The sequence below is a fragment of the Poromitra crassiceps genome (assembly GCF_964638095.1).
Source record: "Poromitra crassiceps genome assembly, chromosome: 7".
In the NCBI taxonomy this organism is placed as follows: domain Eukaryota; kingdom Metazoa; phylum Chordata; class Actinopteri; order Beryciformes; family Melamphaidae; genus Poromitra; species Poromitra crassiceps.
This window is the reverse complement of record NC_139628.1, coordinates 41,950,707-41,969,500: the sequence shown is the minus strand read 5'-3', so window position 1 is coordinate 41,969,500 and position 18,794 is coordinate 41,950,707. Positions and strand designations below refer to the sequence as shown.

Genomic DNA, 18,794 nt, shown 5'->3' with positions numbered 1-18,794 from the left:
TGCCCTGCATTACATGGCTTCCTGTGTTCCCCGCAGTGACGCAGTGTGGTGAGAAAAATAGCCCACTTTCCTCGTATGCCATCTTGTTTTTCTTGTAGTAGCTGCTGTCAATCCACAAAACAGCTGCAGTGACACATTTTGAGTTCAAATGTGCACAAAAGCACTAAGAACGTAATCAATCCTCCGATGTTCCCTCGCCGTACTTTGTGATGAAAAAATATGGTAGCGGGAGGTCATGAACTGGTTTGCAAATTACAAAGTTGAGGAACGGTGATTTGTTACAGGAGTTGAGCGCAGCAAGGTCAAATAATTTCCCCTTTTTTAGGAGGAATTATGCCTTAAGGACAGTTTATGATGGACAATGATTTATGATGGCCCAATGGACATTGCTACAAAGTCACCAACGTTCGTTCCATCAGTGCTCAACTTTGATTTTGGATACTGTTGCTCAAAAAGTATCAACACAATAGAGCTATTATAGAACACATTGCAGAGGTTCAGTCATTTGCTCTCATCTAGTTACTTTACTTTGTTACTATAGTTCTAAATAGCAACTAGTTACTTTACTAGCTAGTCTTTATCAAAAGTAACTCGGTCAAGTCCTTTCCTTACATGCTTAAAGACTTTGCAACTTTTATGTCTTCTAGTGATGTTCTCACTAGTAGGCTAGTATAATTCATCACAGAGTACACTGCTGTTATCTACATATCTGTTATCTACTTAACAAGCAGCTTTCATTCATTCAGGGTCTGATCGTCTTTATGGTAAACTAGTATGATCACAGAGGCATCCTTGATTACGTAATCATGTGGAATCTGGTGGAAAGTTTAAACAATAAACAGCGGAGAGTGCTCACAACACATTGACCAGTGCTTTCAGTTATACTGTATGTATAGGTAACAATAATGTTCTTAGGTCTAGAGTGTAGTTACAGTACTTATATATAGCATAAATTGTCTCCTCAGTGTACATTTGACTGTAGTCTATAAAAGTACGTTCTTCCAGAGCTATTGATTAAGGAATTTGGGCTCAGAGGATTAATCGACGTTAGGATATTGTTGTCCTGACAACTGAGGCAGCGATAAGGACAAAGTTCAATCCAATTGAAGTCTCAGTGATGGGCGCAACAACCTTCGCAACAATGACAGATCACCTGTCGCTGGAAGTATCAACATATCGCGACCGACGATAGAATATGATCATCGTCGGTGGTGACGATCATAAATGGCTGTAATATAAACTACCCTTTAGGTATCCACTTTCTTTTCTTTCTTTTTTTATTATTATGTTTTTCCGATTTCCCCCCCATTTTTCCCCCAATTCTACTTGGCCCATTTTTGGCCAATTTTCCCCTCTGCTGCCCTAGTCGCTGCTCCACCCTCTGCCGATCTGGGGAGAGCCGAGACATGCGCAGTTGCCAGCCGTTTCTTTTCACCCGACAGCGGGAGCTTCACCGGTAGGACATAACATGTGGGAGAATCACGCTATTCCCACCAGTTCCCTTCCAATCGCCCGACTTTGGACGCCCGACCAAGTTGAAGAAGAGGATGCGAACCTGCGCCCATCACGTCGGCAGGAGGGTGTCCACTTTCTGAGGACGTAGTCTACCTGGTGTAACCTCTGCTTCTCCTAAAACTATATAGTGCACGTTCAACACTCCCTCACTCACTCCCTCACTCGCCTGACCCGGCTTCCCATTTCCTCTGTGAACAGCAGCACTAAACGTTTGTGTCTTAAGGATGAGCTTTCCATCAGGGGAAGAATGAAGTGTGAAAAGCAATCTGAGAAATGCCCGGCCGCCCATACACAACTTCAGCCCATGCAATTATGCCAATGACAGATCATTCCTGACCTTTATCCCTCAGCCTGTATGGAATGGCTGTTTGCCACGGTGTCTGCCTGCCTTTTGTTTGTCTTTGTGCTTTACCATTTTCCTGACAGTCGGAGACCGCGCTCCAAAATACTGAAGTGCTCATCTGTTTGAAAGACAGCTCGGCTTTTTGTGCTATCTCTCTCACTCCCTCTGCTTTTTCTGTTGTGTGTCAGTGTGTAACATTCTCATTATTTCTTTATCTGCCTCTCTAACCCCACACCCCTTCTCTCTCTCTCTCTCTCTCTCTCTCTCTCTCGCTTCCCCTTTGCCTTACTCTCACTCTCTCTCTCTCTCTCTCTCTCTCTCTCTTCCGACAGGTTTTCTCCTAAAGGCTGGGTGCTGGACCAAGCCAGCATTTTTGCTCTGGTGGATGCCTTTGTGCAGAGGTGCAGAGAGCTGATCGAGGTGAATTTCTCCCCTCACTCATACGCACGCGCACCCACGCACACACACACACACACACACACACACACACACACACACACACACACACACACACACACACACACACACACACACACACACACCTACAGAGGCATGCACACACATACAGACCCCCCCCCACACAAAGACACAGTACCATTCACAACTCTGCGGACTCCTACTTTATACTGTTGAGAATGAGATACAGTAGGTGTCAGAGACTTATTCGGTGCCATCGGCTGCATCTCATGTTTTGGTGTCGGCTCTGCCACTTGTGTCATACTGCAGTGCTGAATACATGTGAAACGCCGTCTGAATGCTAGAGTCCTCGTTCCCCATCTCCTCCACGTTTTGCCCTTGCTCTGCCTCCCCTCTTTTTGTCATACTATCTGTCTTCTGCCCTATGGGAATCTATTGTCTCTTTGCTTTGTCCTCTCCTTTCCGTATCCATGACATTACTGTGTCCTCCTGCACTGCATCAACCAAATAAGGCATATTTTAGTTTTTTTGATTTCTGAATTTCTACAGCTACTAGCTAATGCTAATACTTAAAGGGACAGTTCACCCCAAAATGAAAAATACATACTGTATTTTCCCTCTTACCTGTAGTCCTATTTTTTCCATCTAGAATAGATCATTTTGGTGTGAGTTGAGATATCAGCTGTAGAGATGTCTGCCTTTTCTCAAATACAATGGAACTGGATGGCACTCGGTTTGTGGTGCTCAAAGCGGCAAACATATATATTTGAAAAACTCAAGAGCAATGTCTCTTTCCAGAAATCATGACCTGATTACTCAAGATAATCCACAGATCTTGTTGTGAGCAGTTATAGATAGGATTTCTTTTCTTTCAACCAAAATACACCCACTAGCTGCTAGCTAGCTGCTAGCTAGCTGCTCACAACAAGGTCTGTGGAATATCTTGAGGGTCATGATTTCTGGAAAGAGACATTGCTGTTGAGGTTTTTTGTTCCTGTGCGCTTGTGCGTGTGTGTGTGCTTTGAGCACCACATGCCTAGTGCCATCCAGTTTCATTGTATTGGAGAGAAGGCACCTCTATGGCCGATATCTCCAAAACTCTGCAACTCACACCACAACAATCTAAGTACAGTAGAGGGATAAACAGCACTACAGGTAAGAGGAATTATTTATATATTTTATTTTCGATTTTCGGGTGAACTGTCCATTTAACCATTATTATTATTATTTTAGAGTACTTCCTTTAGGAGCCTGTTTGAATGACCTTTCGCCCTGATTGGAAAAAAAAATCAGTTAATTTTCTGACTTAAGTAATTGTGCAGCCGGGCTCGCCACCTCTCTGACACGCGTGTGTCTGACTGTGACCTTTACCATGTTTCAACGTAACCTTTGGCAGATCTCTTTTCCCCGTTTTATCTTCCCTTCCCATTCACATCTTTCAGTTCTCCCCTTAACCCGGCCATTGTTGACCAGGCCTCCCCACGGACGACGGCTGAATATCCTTCAGCGTGCCCTTTAGATGTACTCCTCGATAAATCCACAGGATGTGACCTTGAATATTTTTAGCCTTCCCACGTGTAGAATTTTGCCGAAGTGCTTATCTTATCGGTTCTATACTATGTATATATTTTTCCTTGTTCACACTACTCCGTCCTGCCTCTTTCCTTGACATAGATTATAGCACATTATGCGGTGCAGTGCGTCATTACGCCTTAGCATCTTGTTCCTCCTTGTCCTTATCTGAACCCCGTCCCTCTGTGACAGCATTGCCGTGTGTTGGGTATCACCCCGCCCCTCCCCCCTGCCCTCTCCCAGGTGTGTGACTGCCAGCAGCAGTTTGCCCGCTGGGAGGACGGCCAGCAGAGGGCCCTGCCGTGCTTTGGCGGGCGCCAGGGGTCGAAGGTCACCCGCTGCCTGCTGGAGATAGAGGGCACCTTCCACCGCAGCCTGCAGACCCTGCGCTCTGCGGGCAACAACGTCCTGGATGTCAAGAACGTCTCCTGGAACAACCACTACAACAGGTAGCGCCGCTGCTGTTTTAAAGGACAGGGACACGTCTTCTCTGTTTTCTTTTCCTTTTCCCCCAAACGGTGCCCTTCAGCTTGTGCTGACATTTCTGGATCACAGCTGCCAATAACCAATTTAGTTTTATTACATCTGACCAAAAGCCTCTGAAGCAGCATGGATGCCACCATGTGACACTAAAGGCTGAATTATACTCGACCAAGCTCCGTGGGGGTGTGGCCCCGCGAGTCTCCGTGAGTCACCGTGCAGACCTCGCGCTGGGGCAGATGCCATTATACTCAGAAAGTGATCAGCATGTATTGTACAATGGTAATAGTGAGAACAGCCCGTGGAAAAGTCGCAATGAAACGCTATTATGTGCAGTACTGAGTGCGCTTTCACTCTCAAATGACCCCACATCAGCACATGAAGGAATCACCAAACTTGTTTTTACTGAAAGCCGTTTTAGTTCTCAGCCCTGATTGCCTGCTCTGTGTTGCTTTTAACCCCTTCTCAATCATGCTCTCAACACAACACATTTACTTGGTGAAATGAATAAAAACGAACAGTTGCAAATCAAAGTTTGTAGCCTACCACATGGGTCAAGAAATGTGGCGAAAACACAGCTCAGTGTTCAGGGCTCAGTGGCTTGAAAGCGGACATGTTTGGAGAGAAGCCGTGCGCTGCTCGCGCTGTTAGAAAAAAAATCATGCACAAGGCGAGTGCCAGACGGAGGTAGCGCCCAACCACGCCCAACAAATTTACGTCATTTGACGCGCCCGCCCCTCGCTCCACCCCCGCACCCTTCAGGGCAGGGTGAGCATAATACAAGCTTAATACTGTCCACTGGAGCCCATGCAAGCAAATTATTTGACCATGCTAAGTAGCTTCATAAGGGTGAGACAGGCTACTTCACAGCTTCCAAAGACTGCCAGAAGCTGTAAAATGCTCCCTCGCCACATTTGAATGCTTTCTGTGGTCAGGCATATGACATAAATACAATAAAAATAATTTTTACATAGGTAAAAATAAACCTTAAATACTGTGAACACCCACAAAAATCATCCATAAAACCTAATAAACATTATGTCATTTGGCAGACGCTTTTATCCAAAGCGACTTACAATAACACATTTTTGTCAGCAATAGAGCAATCAACTATACAACACAGTCTATGACAACTACAACTTCTGAAGGAATAGTGGTAAAGTTTTTTTTTTTTTTTTAATGAGAGAGATAAGTTAGTTTCAAGAAGGGCCCAGATGGAGCCTGGAAAGGTGTGTCTTTAGTCTTTTCCGAAAGATCGGCAGTGATTCGGCTGTCCTGACCGAAGGTGGAAGCTCGTTCCACCATTGTGGTGCCAGGGACAAGAAGAGTCGCGAACGAGATGAGCGACTTTTGAGCCCCCGTAGCGGAGGAGGGGCGAGGCGTCCTGCACTGGTGGAGGAGCGGAGGGAACGGTGAGAGATTTGGAGCCTGACCATAGATTGTAAGTACAGGGTCTGGTGTACGGGTCTGGTGTACTGCCCTGTAGGCCAGAACCAGTGTTTTGAATTTAATGTGTGCCGAGATGGGAAGCCAGTGAAGGTCACGGAAGAGGGGAGTGACATGAGAGAATTTGGGTTGGTTGAACAATTTCAATCAATCAAAACTGAATGAATGAATAAGAGGCTGTATTATGACACAAAGTCAATTGAATTTTCATCAGATACAGGGATTGTTTACCAAACATATTATTTTCGGCAGAACAATCGTCTGAAATATGACTTCCTATCGTGGCAGGAGGGATAGAAGGTGACTGGCTGTTCCAGGTGCCAGAGCATGTGAGCGGAGTGGAGCACGGAGCGAGCGGCGAGCGTAGCTGGGGAATTTTGGCTTGAGCGGGACCAGAGTGGTACCGGAGTGAAAGTTGGAGCGGCACTGATCACCCACCCACCCGTTCAGTCCCGCTCCAGTTTCGCTCACATGTTCTAACCAGAATGCATCGGTGCGTGGTCATGCGCATGGCACGCACGCCCACTATGTTCTTGCCAGCTGCTGCAAGACGAGAAGGAAGAGACTCATGGACCTCCCTGACTGAAGACAGACGTTTGTTTATTGATGTAATAAAAACATGTTCAATAGCCTGAGGAGTCAGACTCCTCAGGCTATTATTGAACATGTAATAAGCGGTATGCTTATTCACGATTAAAACACGATTTCAGACGGACAAGCCCGTCTTTTATTGTCACACGATTACAATCAACACATGCACGGAGGGCCACAACACACACATGCTGACGGTGGCCGGTGAAATTTGTCCTCTGCATTTAACCCATCCTGGCTTTGTCCTTTCCTCCGGGTGGCAGGCCAGGAGCAGTGGTCGCTTTCTCGTACAGCGCCCGGGGACCGACTTCGGATGTTGTCGTCACTGGTCAGATGACGATGACGATCTGATCTTCTGCATGTTTTTAATGGGGGGGGGGTTATATACGGAGGAACCCCCCTGGGGGAGCACGGGGAGAACATGCAAACTCCACACAGACAGAAAGGCCCTTACGACGAGATACCCCACCTGGGCAGTAGGCACTGAAGATATGGGGGGGAACACAACCACAGCGCCCACAGTGTCCCAGGCGAGAATCGAACTCAGGACCTTCTGACTGCGAGGCGACAGCTCTACCACTGAGCCACCGTGCTCTGCCTCGCTTTTCGTTGCACCAGCACACATTTTCTTTATCAGCTTTTTTTCTTATTAGTTTCTATTAATCTATATACATTGAATCCGACCAATTTAGTCCAATAATTCATGAGAATTGTGAATATCTATTTTTTTCTGCCAACATTCGTCATTTTCCCCTTGGTGCACATAAAGAGTAACACATATACGCTATTAGGCTAGTCTTTCAAAAGTTGGTACGGATTGGCGTCAATGGGATTTAACTCTGCCTAGTTTTAAAGCTTCTCCTTTGTGTTATACGGGAGACTAGTGGATCCATGCACAGACACTTGACAGGCTTGACAGACTTGATACCTGGTAAACCAGAACTGGCAACAGGCAAACTTGCTGCAAGAACAAATGTTAGACGTGGACTGTTGCTTATCTGATCTTACGATCTGACAGCGCCAAGCTGGCAGTTGATTCTTTTAGCCGTCCACAGTGACATGATATGTCAAGTGTGACAACACCACTGTGGCATCATCACTGTTGACATTATAACGATTCACAATGACATCGTATGTCAGGTGGTACATCAACAGTGACATCATTTTAACCTTCGACCTCCTCAGAATCCATATCGTTAGATAAACCACTTGACTCGTGGATGTTGACATGCGTTAGCCCTGCCTTTCACGGCAGGGGATGTTGCGGCCCTGCCGGATCAAGTGCCTCGTGATCCGTCTTGCATCTACTCATGGGTTTGATAGTAGCATCTATGACATCATGATGTCATGATCCGAGGAATGTCATCAGCGATTATGACATCAGTGGCTTTGTGACGTGTTTGTGGCTCTGATGACATCATCGTCAAGAATGTCACATCACCGATGAGGTCATCGTGTCCCGATGTGGTCATTGAATCGATGTCACTCAACTTCGTGTCACTGCTGACGATGTCATCGCTGTGTGAAATTGTCATCATCACTCTCATTGTGTGGTCATCGCTGTCGATGTCAATCGCCTGTGGCTCCCCATTGTAATGTCATACATCACTGATGATGTCACTATTGATAGTAGCTCTTGGTAGCACTCTTGGTAGCTCCAGGGCCGGCCGGCCGGCCTGATTGGCCCTGGATTGGGCCCCTTGGCGGCCGTCCCACCGCGAATAAGCACTGACAGGGAACCTTGGCAGGAGGTAAGGTCTAATGCAGGTGCTGGGCCAATAGGAGGTAAGGTGGGCTCGGTGGCTCAGTGGTAGAGCTGTCGCCTCACAGTCAGAAGGTCCTGAGTTCGATTCTCGCCTGGGACACGGTGGGCGCTGTGGTTGTGTTCCCCCCCATATCTTCAGTGCCTACTGCCCAGGTGGGGTATCTCGTCGTAAGGGCCTTTCTCTCTGTGTGGAGTTTGCATGTTCTCCCCGTGCTCCCCCAGGGGGTTCCTCCGTATATAACCCCCCCCACTAAAAACATGCAGAAGATCAGATCGTCATCGTCATCCGACCAGTGACGACAACATCCGAAGTTGGTCCCCGGGCGCTGTATGAGAAAGCGACCACTGCTCCTGGCCTGCCCCCCAGAGGAAAGGACATGCCTGGATGGGTTAAATGCAGAGGACACTTTTCACCGGCCACCGTCAGCATGAGTGTGTTGTGGCCGCATGCATGTGTTGTGGTGTTCGTGTGACAATAAAAGACGGGGCTTGTTCCGTTACGAGAGGTCTAATGCAGGTGCTGGGCCAATAGGAGGTAAGGTCTAATGCAGGTGCTGGGCCAATAGGAGGTAAGGTCTAATGCAGGTGCTGGGCCAATAGGAGGTAAGGTCTAATGCAGGTGCTGGGCCAATAGGGAGTTGTGGTGTAAACCGTAAAAGACGGTTGTGCCTCGGGCTGAGCCACACACAACCGCCAGAGCTCTGCACACAGCTCTTGCTTTGACTGCATAGTCCTTGTTCTCCTTTATGATCTCTGCACGCTCATCTTGGGATCTCCCAGTTGGCTCTCCTCGCCCCTGGGACCTATAGTGAGATGAGGGGGATTCTCCGAGTTCCCTCATGCTGTCTCCCTCTAAATTCACTCAGCATTGGGGCTGGCAATCTTCTTGAAGAGGATAATTGAAACCACCATGAGTGCAACCTCCAGAACAACGACGACCACTGCCACGATCCCAACTATCCTTGCATCTTTCTGAATCTGCTGCACCAGCAATTCAATGCAACCGATCGCTTCAGTATTCTCTTTAGCATTTGCTTCATTGCATGCTCTTTTGTTCTTGCAGCATTCGGCAGGGTATTTGTTGTCATCAGGCTTTAAGTCGTTATACGTATATAATCCGCAGCACTTGTACTTCGCCATGACTTGTTTGACGCCTTTATCTGCGCTTTTATACTCCTTTTGAATGGCTTTGGCTGCCTCTATAATCTTATCCCACGCGACCTTCTGTAACTCAGGAGCCACTTTCGGGATGACGAATATCAGCACTGCTCCGGCAGCCTGAGCAACACAGATGATCAGCACAAAGAAGAAGAACAGCAGCAGCACACACCTGCTCTCCCTGAGAGTGCCGTAGCAGCCCAGGAACCCGAGGACCATGAGCAGCATGGCGGCCACGGCTAGCAGGTAGCTCACAATCGTGGTCATGTCCATATTCTGGATTTTCAACAGGGCATTAGCCACCAGTCGTGCATTTACGCCTATCTCCTTTTTTTGGACATCAGTCTCGTCCGGCTGGTTGCGTTTTGCAAGCACCTCAACAACCTCTTGAATTGTCTTCAATGTTCCTAGCAGAGAATCTTTGTCCTTATTCACCCACACTACAAAAATCAGGACTGCTGTCCCTGCCACAAAGATGCAGGCATTGACGATGAACATAAACAATTTGAGAGTGCTGAACAAACACTTCTCACTAAGTGGCACATGCTTCGGACGAACTTCTTCTACGTTGCAGCAGTCCAGAGGGTTAGGGTTAAGGTCAAGGGGAGGCGCTAAAGGAGGATATTGTTCTGTCATGATCGACTTCTTCCTCTGATGGCAGAGCAGATTCTTATAGCCCTCATCCACAGTGACATTGTATGTCAAGTGTGACATCATCAGTGATGACATCATCACTGTTAACAACACCACTGTGGCATTCCATCATTATAACGATCCACAGTGACATCATATGTCAGGTGTGACATCGTCAATGATGATATCGTCTTCAATGATGAGATCATCACTGTTGACATCATCACTGTGGCATCATCACCGTTGACAACAGCAGTGACATCATCATCATCATCGGTGACATCATCTAACACTTTGTTACTCGTTGGGTTTTTAGATGTATTTCTGAGGGGTTCAGGTGGCAGATACTTTTGGAAGAGGACCAGAAGGACAGAATGTAGGGAAACAGTGGATGGATGAATCCAGAAGGAGGCGGTAATGCAACATAAAGGATGCCAACTGCCATAAAACACCACAGAAGAGTGGGTCACGGTGGCGCAGTGGTAAGCGATGTCGCCTCACAGCTAGAAGGTCCTGGGTTCGATTGCCACCTGGGACGCTGTGAGCGCTGAAGGAGTGCGTGTCCGTCCGCATGTCCTCGAGGGAGGCCTTTCTGTGTGGAGTTTGCATGTTCTCCCCATGCCCCCTGGGGTTTCCTTCATATAGGAACCCCACACCAAAACATGCAATATTCTGGTCGCTGAAGTGGTGCCTCCTCTGGTTGTTAGGGGCGCCTGTTCGGAGGGAGGGGAACTCGTTGGAATAGCATGATCCTCCCACGTGCTATGTCCTAACGGTGAAGCTTCCCCTGTCAGGTGAAAAGAAGCAGCTGTCTCGGAGGAAGCATGGAGCCAGTTTTGGCTCTCCAGATCAGCAGAGGGTGGAGCAGCAACCAGGATAAATAAATTAAAATTAGCACTAATGGGGGACAAAGAGGGGGGGGACACCACAGAAGAAGAAGAAAGGTTCAGATGACAACATCATCAGGCATGATACCAAAGGGGTGTGAAGACTTATGAGCACACATCAGTACAACATATAGGGCTAAATATGACTGTCGCGTCAACAATTTCTAAAGAGCAGGTTTGAAGACCGTCTCCTCCTCACATTGTAAATATGACTCATGTCAACAATTTCTAAAGAGCAGGTTTGAAGACCGTCTCCTCCTCACATTGTAAATATGACTCATGTCAACAATTTCTAAAGAGCAGGTTTGAAGACCGTCTCCTCCTCACATTGTAAATACAGTATGATTGTCACGTCAACTATTTCTAAAGAGCAAGTTTGAAGTCTCCTATTTATTCCCCTGAAAAAATAAATTTTGAGCAGGGAAAGCGTAAAACATTTGATAGGAGAGGATCATGCTGATAACTGCTATAAAATCCCCAGGCTGTCATCAGGAGAATTTAGATGGCCGATGTTGCTGGAAGTAATAGAGACAAATGTGCCGCGCTTGAGAATCTATCTCGCTTCTTCCCTCGGAGTCAGTGCCTTGCCCCGTGAGCCAGGATGAAATATCTCTTCCCTTATGCTACAGTAGTTCACACACATAGCCAGACAATGGTATTTTATCATCAGATTTTGTAGTAATGATGGGTTGCCACACACTTGTCAGGTAGGATGCGAGTCAGTTTTTACACACACACACACACACGCGCGCGCACACGCGCCCACACGACAACCAACCCACGGCCTACGAGTATCAGGTCACATATATTATAGATCATTTGCATTTTATTCATACCGAAATAAAAGTGTTTTTGTGCAAATTGCCTCGTGACAGCGTCTCAGTCTAAACTAATTGCAATAGTCAGCCATCTGTCCTGGAAATCACATCTGAACCAGTCAACTGTCAAACTGAAGATACAAAATTAAGAGCACAATTAGTCCCATCAGGCTATATGGTAGACCTGCATTATGCCTTTTGTTTACAGTAATATTAAGCATACAGTGCAACATTGTCAAACTATATAAAATGAACAGTACATCATAAATACCTCTTTCTGCTGATAAAAATCCAGGGATTTTATATCCTTTATAGGCACTGTCCTCTCCTATGAGATTTACAGTGTTTCCTCCACTCACAGTTGGCAAATCTTCCACTGGAATGCTTACTGTAGTCTGCTGGGGTTTAAGAAGTCTCAGGTGGAAAACCTTGATTGTGATTCAGACAGCGGCCCTATTCTCGGCAAAGAATCCTGAGCTCATTCAGAAGAGAAGGAAGAGGTAGACATTTTGCACAACATGGGGCAGCCATATATATATATTTTACATTTTCCTTGAGACAGAAATAGGGTGAATAGCCGGGGAAATCCCTGCCAGTGTTGTCACTGGGTGTGAGCACCAGCCAAATGCTGGTCAAATATGCAAGTGGCTGGTAGATTTGCTTCATTTACCACCCCCCCAAAAAACAATGGTTATCTATTGAGTGAGTGGCTTGTAAAGTTTGAAAATTAATTTGCCATTTGGCCGGTGGACAAAAAAGTAAATTTTGGACCCTCCATGGGTGTGAGACAATAATAAGTCTAGTTTGTTGGACTTGTGATTGTCTCCCACAGCCTCCCATGTTGCCAAGTCTATTAGCTATGTCTTGTTATCTACGACACAGACGCATGCAGCACATGGACACACACAACATTGAGATGCTTCAGTTTAGAGATCCTCCATTGCGCTAATGTCTGCTTCTCATGGGTTGAAAATCGCAGTGCGTGAGTGCGTCCGATCAGTGCTCGTCTAGACAGCCTGCCCAGATGACTGTGTTCATCTATCTGACATTAAATGCATAGTTAGTATGTGTCTTCTAGATGAATGAGCTTGCGTTGCCATGCACACATACCGTAAATGCTTTTGTGTGTTTCCGTGTGTGTGTGTGTGTGCGTGTGCGTGCGTGTGTGTGTGTGTGTGTGTGTGTGTGTGTGTGTGTGTGCGTGTGTGTGTGTGTGCGCGTGTGTGCATGTGTGCGTGTGCTCTGTGTTGGGGCCTCTGAGCTCCCAGTGGACCATTGCGTAGAACGATGCCCCTTGATTGTCATTCAGAGCTGCCATGACAGCAGGTCATCTGACTTCTCATCTGAATAACATGATCAAAGATGGACGAGTGTGTGTGTGTGTGTGTGTGTGTGTGCGTGTGTGTGTGTGTGTGTGTGTGTGTGTGTGTGTGTGTGTGTGTGTGTGTGTGTGTGTGTGTGTGTGTGTGTGACACGTATGTGTGTGTGTGTGCGTGTGCATGTGTGTGTGAGACGTGTGTGTGTGTATTTGCATGTGTCTGTGTGCCTTGGGTATATATATATACCTCATGTATCTCTGCCTATATTGCATATGTAACAGTGTGTGACTATTTCTGTGTAGTATTGTGCGTGTGTGTGTAGTTATGTGCATGTTTGTGTAGTAATGTGTGTGGATATTTCCCCGGCAAATTCATGAAGGACCCACACACACACACACACACACACACACACACACACTCTGACTCTCCCCCCCACACCTGACACCTAGAGAGGTCTTGGGGAAAAGGGCGTCTGGCTGGCAGCAGTCTGTGTGTGTGCGTGTGTGTGTGTGTGCGTGCACGTGCACGTGCAGTGCAATGCGGATGATGGATTGGGGTCACGGGGGTTCACGGGGTTGTGATGTTGTTGCCAAGACAAACAGCTGCGCTTGTGTCAGGGGCAGGTGTTTCATAGCGACTCAGCACATTGAAATTAGTCAAATCAATACACCCCTTCCGCCTCTCCTGCATGGGTTTGTGTGTGTGTGTGTGTGTGAGAGAGAGAGAGAGAGAGAGAGTGTGTGTGTGTGTGCACACGCGCTCTTTTCTTAGATGTGTGCTTTTGATCTATTTAATCACATCCTCTATTCAGCTAATCATCATTATGTGCGCGCTTGTGTTTACATGTCTGTCTGCGTGTGCATGTGTGGGTATCGGCCGGGTAACGGACAACCTTGAAAAATGAAGCCAATGCGGAAGTGCCTTAAACCTGCATGCTTTCTAATGACCCTGCAGGGGGCGACTCCACTGGCTGCAAAATGAAGTCTGATTGTATGGAAGTCAATGGGAAAATGACCCTACTTCTCACTTGATTTATGACCTTAGTAAACACTTTCCGAATGAGTTTATGGTCTCAATCATTAGTTTCAAGTCTTCTTCAATACAGCATGTTTTGTAAATTTTGGTCCCATTTAGAGTAAACTAGATAAAGCAGACTATGTGTTGGGGCGTGATTGACAGGCCGCCTGTCCAGTGGGAAACCCCTGGTCTCACTCTAGCTGCTTCTGGCTCCAAAAGTAACCAGATGGCGACGATCAAACTGCCAAACTCCAGGCTTCAAAACAGGAGTCCACAAACCAATGGATGACGTTAGAATGTTACGTTGATATTTTAATACAGCCTGTGTGTGTGTGTGTGTGTGTGTGTGTGTGTGTGTGCGTGCGTGCGTGCGCGCGCGTGTGTGTGCGTATGTGCATGTTTTGTAGGTTTCGTGCATCGATGAAGGATCTTGAGATGATGACAAAGAACCTGATCAGTTCGGCATTTGAGACAGCGAACACAGTGAAGGAAGGAGTTTGGCTTCTGGACATATTTCGGCCCATGTCAGCCCGCGAGGTGTGTCTCACACACACACACACACACACACACACACGGTGCACACGTTACACACATACATACACATACATTCAGACCCCCCCCCCTCTGTATTCAAGTTGTCTTCACACCACCTACAGTACTGCTTATGTATGGCTCAAATTGCCACCATCTCTCTCTATTTCAATATAGCGTTAAGCTGCCTCCACATGATAAGCCATCTTCTCTCACCGCGAGGTAGAGCAGAGAAAGATCAGCGGTAACTAGGTCAAAGTTTATACAATTTGAACTTTGAGCGCAGCACACGGTGGCAAATTCGAGCGGTGCACAACCCCAAGTTAGTTGGGAGGCACGAAAACAACAAGGCAGTGGGCGCAGAGCTGTTTTTACCACGGATCATGTGCAGAGCTGTTTTACCATGGATCATGTGCAGAGCTGTTTTACCACGGATCATGTGCAGAGCTGTTTTACCATGGATCATGTGCAGAGCTGTTTTACCGCCAATCATGTGCAGAGCTGTTTTACCATGGATCATGTGCAGAGCTGTTTTACCGCCAATCATGTGCAGAGCTGTTTTACCACGGATCATGTGCAGACTGGACCATATACAGTATAATGTAACTAACTGCACATTTGCCTCCCCTAAACGGACCATACGGACCAGACGAGCCTGAGCCCGCCTACCTGCCGCTGGTTCGGCCAATCATCTTAACTGCCTGTGCATGACAAGATGGATTACGTCAAGAGAATCTCTTTTGATCTCGCGAGGTTATCCATCTTGCAAGCAAGGTTAAGTGTGAACGGCAGGGTGGGAATTTCGTCATTTTAGGGGCAAGGCCATTTGGCCTTCGGCATCACATATTTTTTTAGAGCACAAGGCCACATGCCAGGGCAAAAAGGCCATTGCTCTATTGACATCATGAAGAGTGATTTTTCTTAAATGTGTGTTAAAATGAGCCAATTACACATCAAACGCTACATTAAATAAACTGAGACCACTGGCATTTGTAAAGCAACTGACAGTAGCAGGCTGGTAGCAGGGCACTGCCAAGATGGCCTTAGGGATCTCAGGGCATCACGGCCAGAGGGAGGGGCAACAGAGGCCATGGCCTCTGTGTAATTCCCACCCTGGTGAATGGCCTCGCCTGTTAACAAGAACGCCTAAATGAAACTTGTGGGTTGAGCGTAGGTTGAGCTTAGGTTGAGCGTTGCTTCGGCGTATGGTGTGAACGGCCACTTACTCCGGTTTCCCACCCGCAGACACGGCCAATTGTGCCTGTATGGTGTTACAGTAGGTGGAAGACTAGTGTATCCATGAGCAGACACCGGACAGGCTTGTCACACTTGATACCTGTAAACCAGAACTGGTAAGAGGTAAACTTGCAGGCAAGAGTAAATACTAGACATAGACTGTCATTACGGCGGCATCATTAAAACCTTCAACAGTGACATCATCACTGTGGCATCATAACCTTCAACAGTGATATCATGTCAAGAGTGACATCATCAGTGAAATCATCAATGATGACCACAATTATGACATCACTGTCGCCATCATCAGTGTGGCATCATCACTGTTGACAACCTTGGTGACCTCATCATCAGCGCTGACATCATCTAACCGGATGCCTGACCGCAGTGACCAAGACACATACGGTTACTCCGGCTTCCCACCCGCAGACACGTCCAATTGTGCCTGTATGGTGTTAGGTGGAAGACTAGTGGATTCACGCACGACAGGTGACATGAAGATGGCAGAGCAGATTATTATCCTTCGACAGTGACATCATGTCAAATGTAACCTCATCAATGATGACATTATATCATCAATTATGACATAATCACTGTTGACATAACTTTTTTTTTTTTTTTTCACTGTTGACATAACTGGCATCATCACGTCTTCAACAGTGACATCATCACTGTGGCATCAACCTTCAACAGTGACATGATGTCACTGACATGTCAACAGTGACATCATCAGTGAAATCATCAATGATGACATTATCATCAATTATGACATCATCACTGTTGACATCCTTGGTGACCTCATCAATTATCGATTTTCGATTATTGATCGAGTTTCGATTATTGATGAACATCCCTAGTGTGAACGGCAGGGTGGGAATTTCGTCATTTTAGGGGCAAGGCCATTTGGCCTTCGGCATCGCATATTTTTTTAGGCACAAGGCCACATGCCAGGGCACAAATACCATTGCTCTATTGACATCATGAAGTGATTTTTCTTAAATGTGTGTTAAAATGAGCCAATTACACATCAAACGCTACATTAAATAAACTGAGACCTGTAAACCAGAACTGGTAAGAGGTAAACTGGCAGGCAAGAGTAAATACTAGACATAGACTGTCATTACGGCAGCATCATTAAAACCTTCAACAGTGACATCATCACTGTGGCATCATAACCTTCAACAGTGATATCATGTCAAGAGTGACATCATCAGTGAAATCATCAATGATGACCACAATTATGACATCACTGTCGACATCATCACTGTGGCATCATCACTGTTGACAACCTTGGTGACCTCATCATCAGCGCTGACATCATCTAACAGGATGCCCTACCGCAGTGACCAAGACACATACCGTTACTCCGGCTTCCCACCCGCAGACACGTCCAATTGTGCCTGTATGGTGTTAGGTGGAAGACTAGTGGATTCACGCACGACAGGCTTGAGACACTTGATACCTGGTAAACCGGAACTGGTAACAGGCAAGGGTAAATACTAGACCTAGACTGTTGATGAAACTGATCTTACAATCTGACAGCATGAAGATGGCAGAGCAGATTATTATCCTTCGACAGTGACATCATGTCAAATGTAACCTCATCAATGATGATATTATATCATCAATTATGACATAACTGGCATCATCACGTCTTCAATGATGACATCATCACTGTCGGCATCATCAAAGTGGCATCATTAAAACCTTCAACAGTGACATCATCACTGTGGCATCAACCTTCAACAGTGACATCATCAGTGAAATCATCAATTATGACATCATCAATTATGACATCATCTCTGTTGACATAACTGGCATCATCACTGTTGACATCCTTGGTGACCTCATCATCAGCGGTGACATCATCTAACATTTGGACGCCCGACCAAGCCGGAGATAACAGGAAGGGGGAGGGCGCTTAAAGATAGGATCCGTCGGAGGAGACGGAGTCTGAGCCGTCGAGCAGCGAGCGAGGGAGGTCGGTGTGCTGGCACGAGGGCCGAGAGAACACGGAGGTCGAAGAGGAGAGCGAGGCGGAACAGAGGAACATTGAGGAGGGGGCGGACACCCGAGTCTGGAATTTGTGTAATATTCTGTGAGAGGCAGCAAGCCATCCAGTCTGCTGGAAAGCTATTCGAAGAAGAACCTGGAGGTAACATGGGGGTCAAACCTGTGACCCTCATGTTGGTAGGCAGGGAACCTACACTACCTGCAGGCCCGCCCTCAACCTCTGTTTTCTATGCCTCTCTCCCCTTCTCTCTTACCCCCAACCACCCACATCTCACCTTCTCCATCTCTCTCATCCATCTCTCCCCATCCCAGGCCATCAAGCGAGCCACGGACAAGAAGACGATGGAAGTGTTCCACACCTTTAGTAAGACGCTCAGAATGGTTGGTATGGAGGTGAACCAGAGGACCAGCCCCGCTCTTGACCACATCCCCCAGATGGCAGGCCAGGCTCACTGGGCGAGGGCCCTCAGACGATGCACCGAGAGACCCATGGAGGTCAGCCCATTAGCCTACACAGTGATCACACTATGCACAAGGACTGTCTGTGTCCACACTGATTCACTTAGGGAATTGCTATTTCAATCCTTTTTAAATGGTTAGTTCTGCATTGGAAAAATTAGATGACGAATATCATTAAAAGTTAAAATGGATATAAATATATAAATAGGAATGTCCATTCATCAGTCCATGATGAATATGTATAATTGATAGCAAATGGAATAATGAAAAATAAATATTTTTCACAGAGAGCTGGGCTCATTCTCAGCTATTGTCTTGTTAATAGAGAAAATACACCAATCTATCAGAATCACCTTTATTGGCAAAGTATGTACACACTACTGGCATTTAGATGGTCTAGAAGCCCATGCAATGGGTTTAAATGTTGTGATTATGCACGCAGATAGAAAACCAGTAGATTTGAGGTGTAAAAACAGTGGTGTGCCTGGAGCAGAGTGTACCTGTAGGGAGCTTGTGTAGACAGCACTGATTTAAAGAATAGTGTTTCTCTTCTAACTGCAAAAGCTCAGTCGCTTCTGCCACATTATAGACTGG

At 46.6% G+C, this 18,794-nt stretch overlaps 1 protein-coding gene across 1 annotated transcript in view; it reads left to right on the top strand.

Moving 5' to 3' along the window:
• dnah2 (dynein, axonemal, heavy chain 2) overlaps nucleotides 1–18,794 on the top strand; it is a gene marked incomplete at both ends in the record, with an annotated part of 313,900 nt that overhangs the window by 39,262 nt on the left and 255,844 nt on the right. Inside the window, 4 exons of the mRNA XM_083640125.1 lie at nucleotides 2,191–2,278; nucleotides 4,091–4,296; nucleotides 14,369–14,498; nucleotides 18,054–18,236. Coding sequence (XP_083496251.1) covers nucleotides 2,191–2,278; nucleotides 4,091–4,296; nucleotides 14,369–14,498; nucleotides 18,054–18,236 — 607 coding nt within the window. The remainder of the gene's footprint in view (nucleotides 1–2,190; nucleotides 2,279–4,090; nucleotides 4,297–14,368; nucleotides 14,499–18,053; nucleotides 18,237–18,794) is intronic.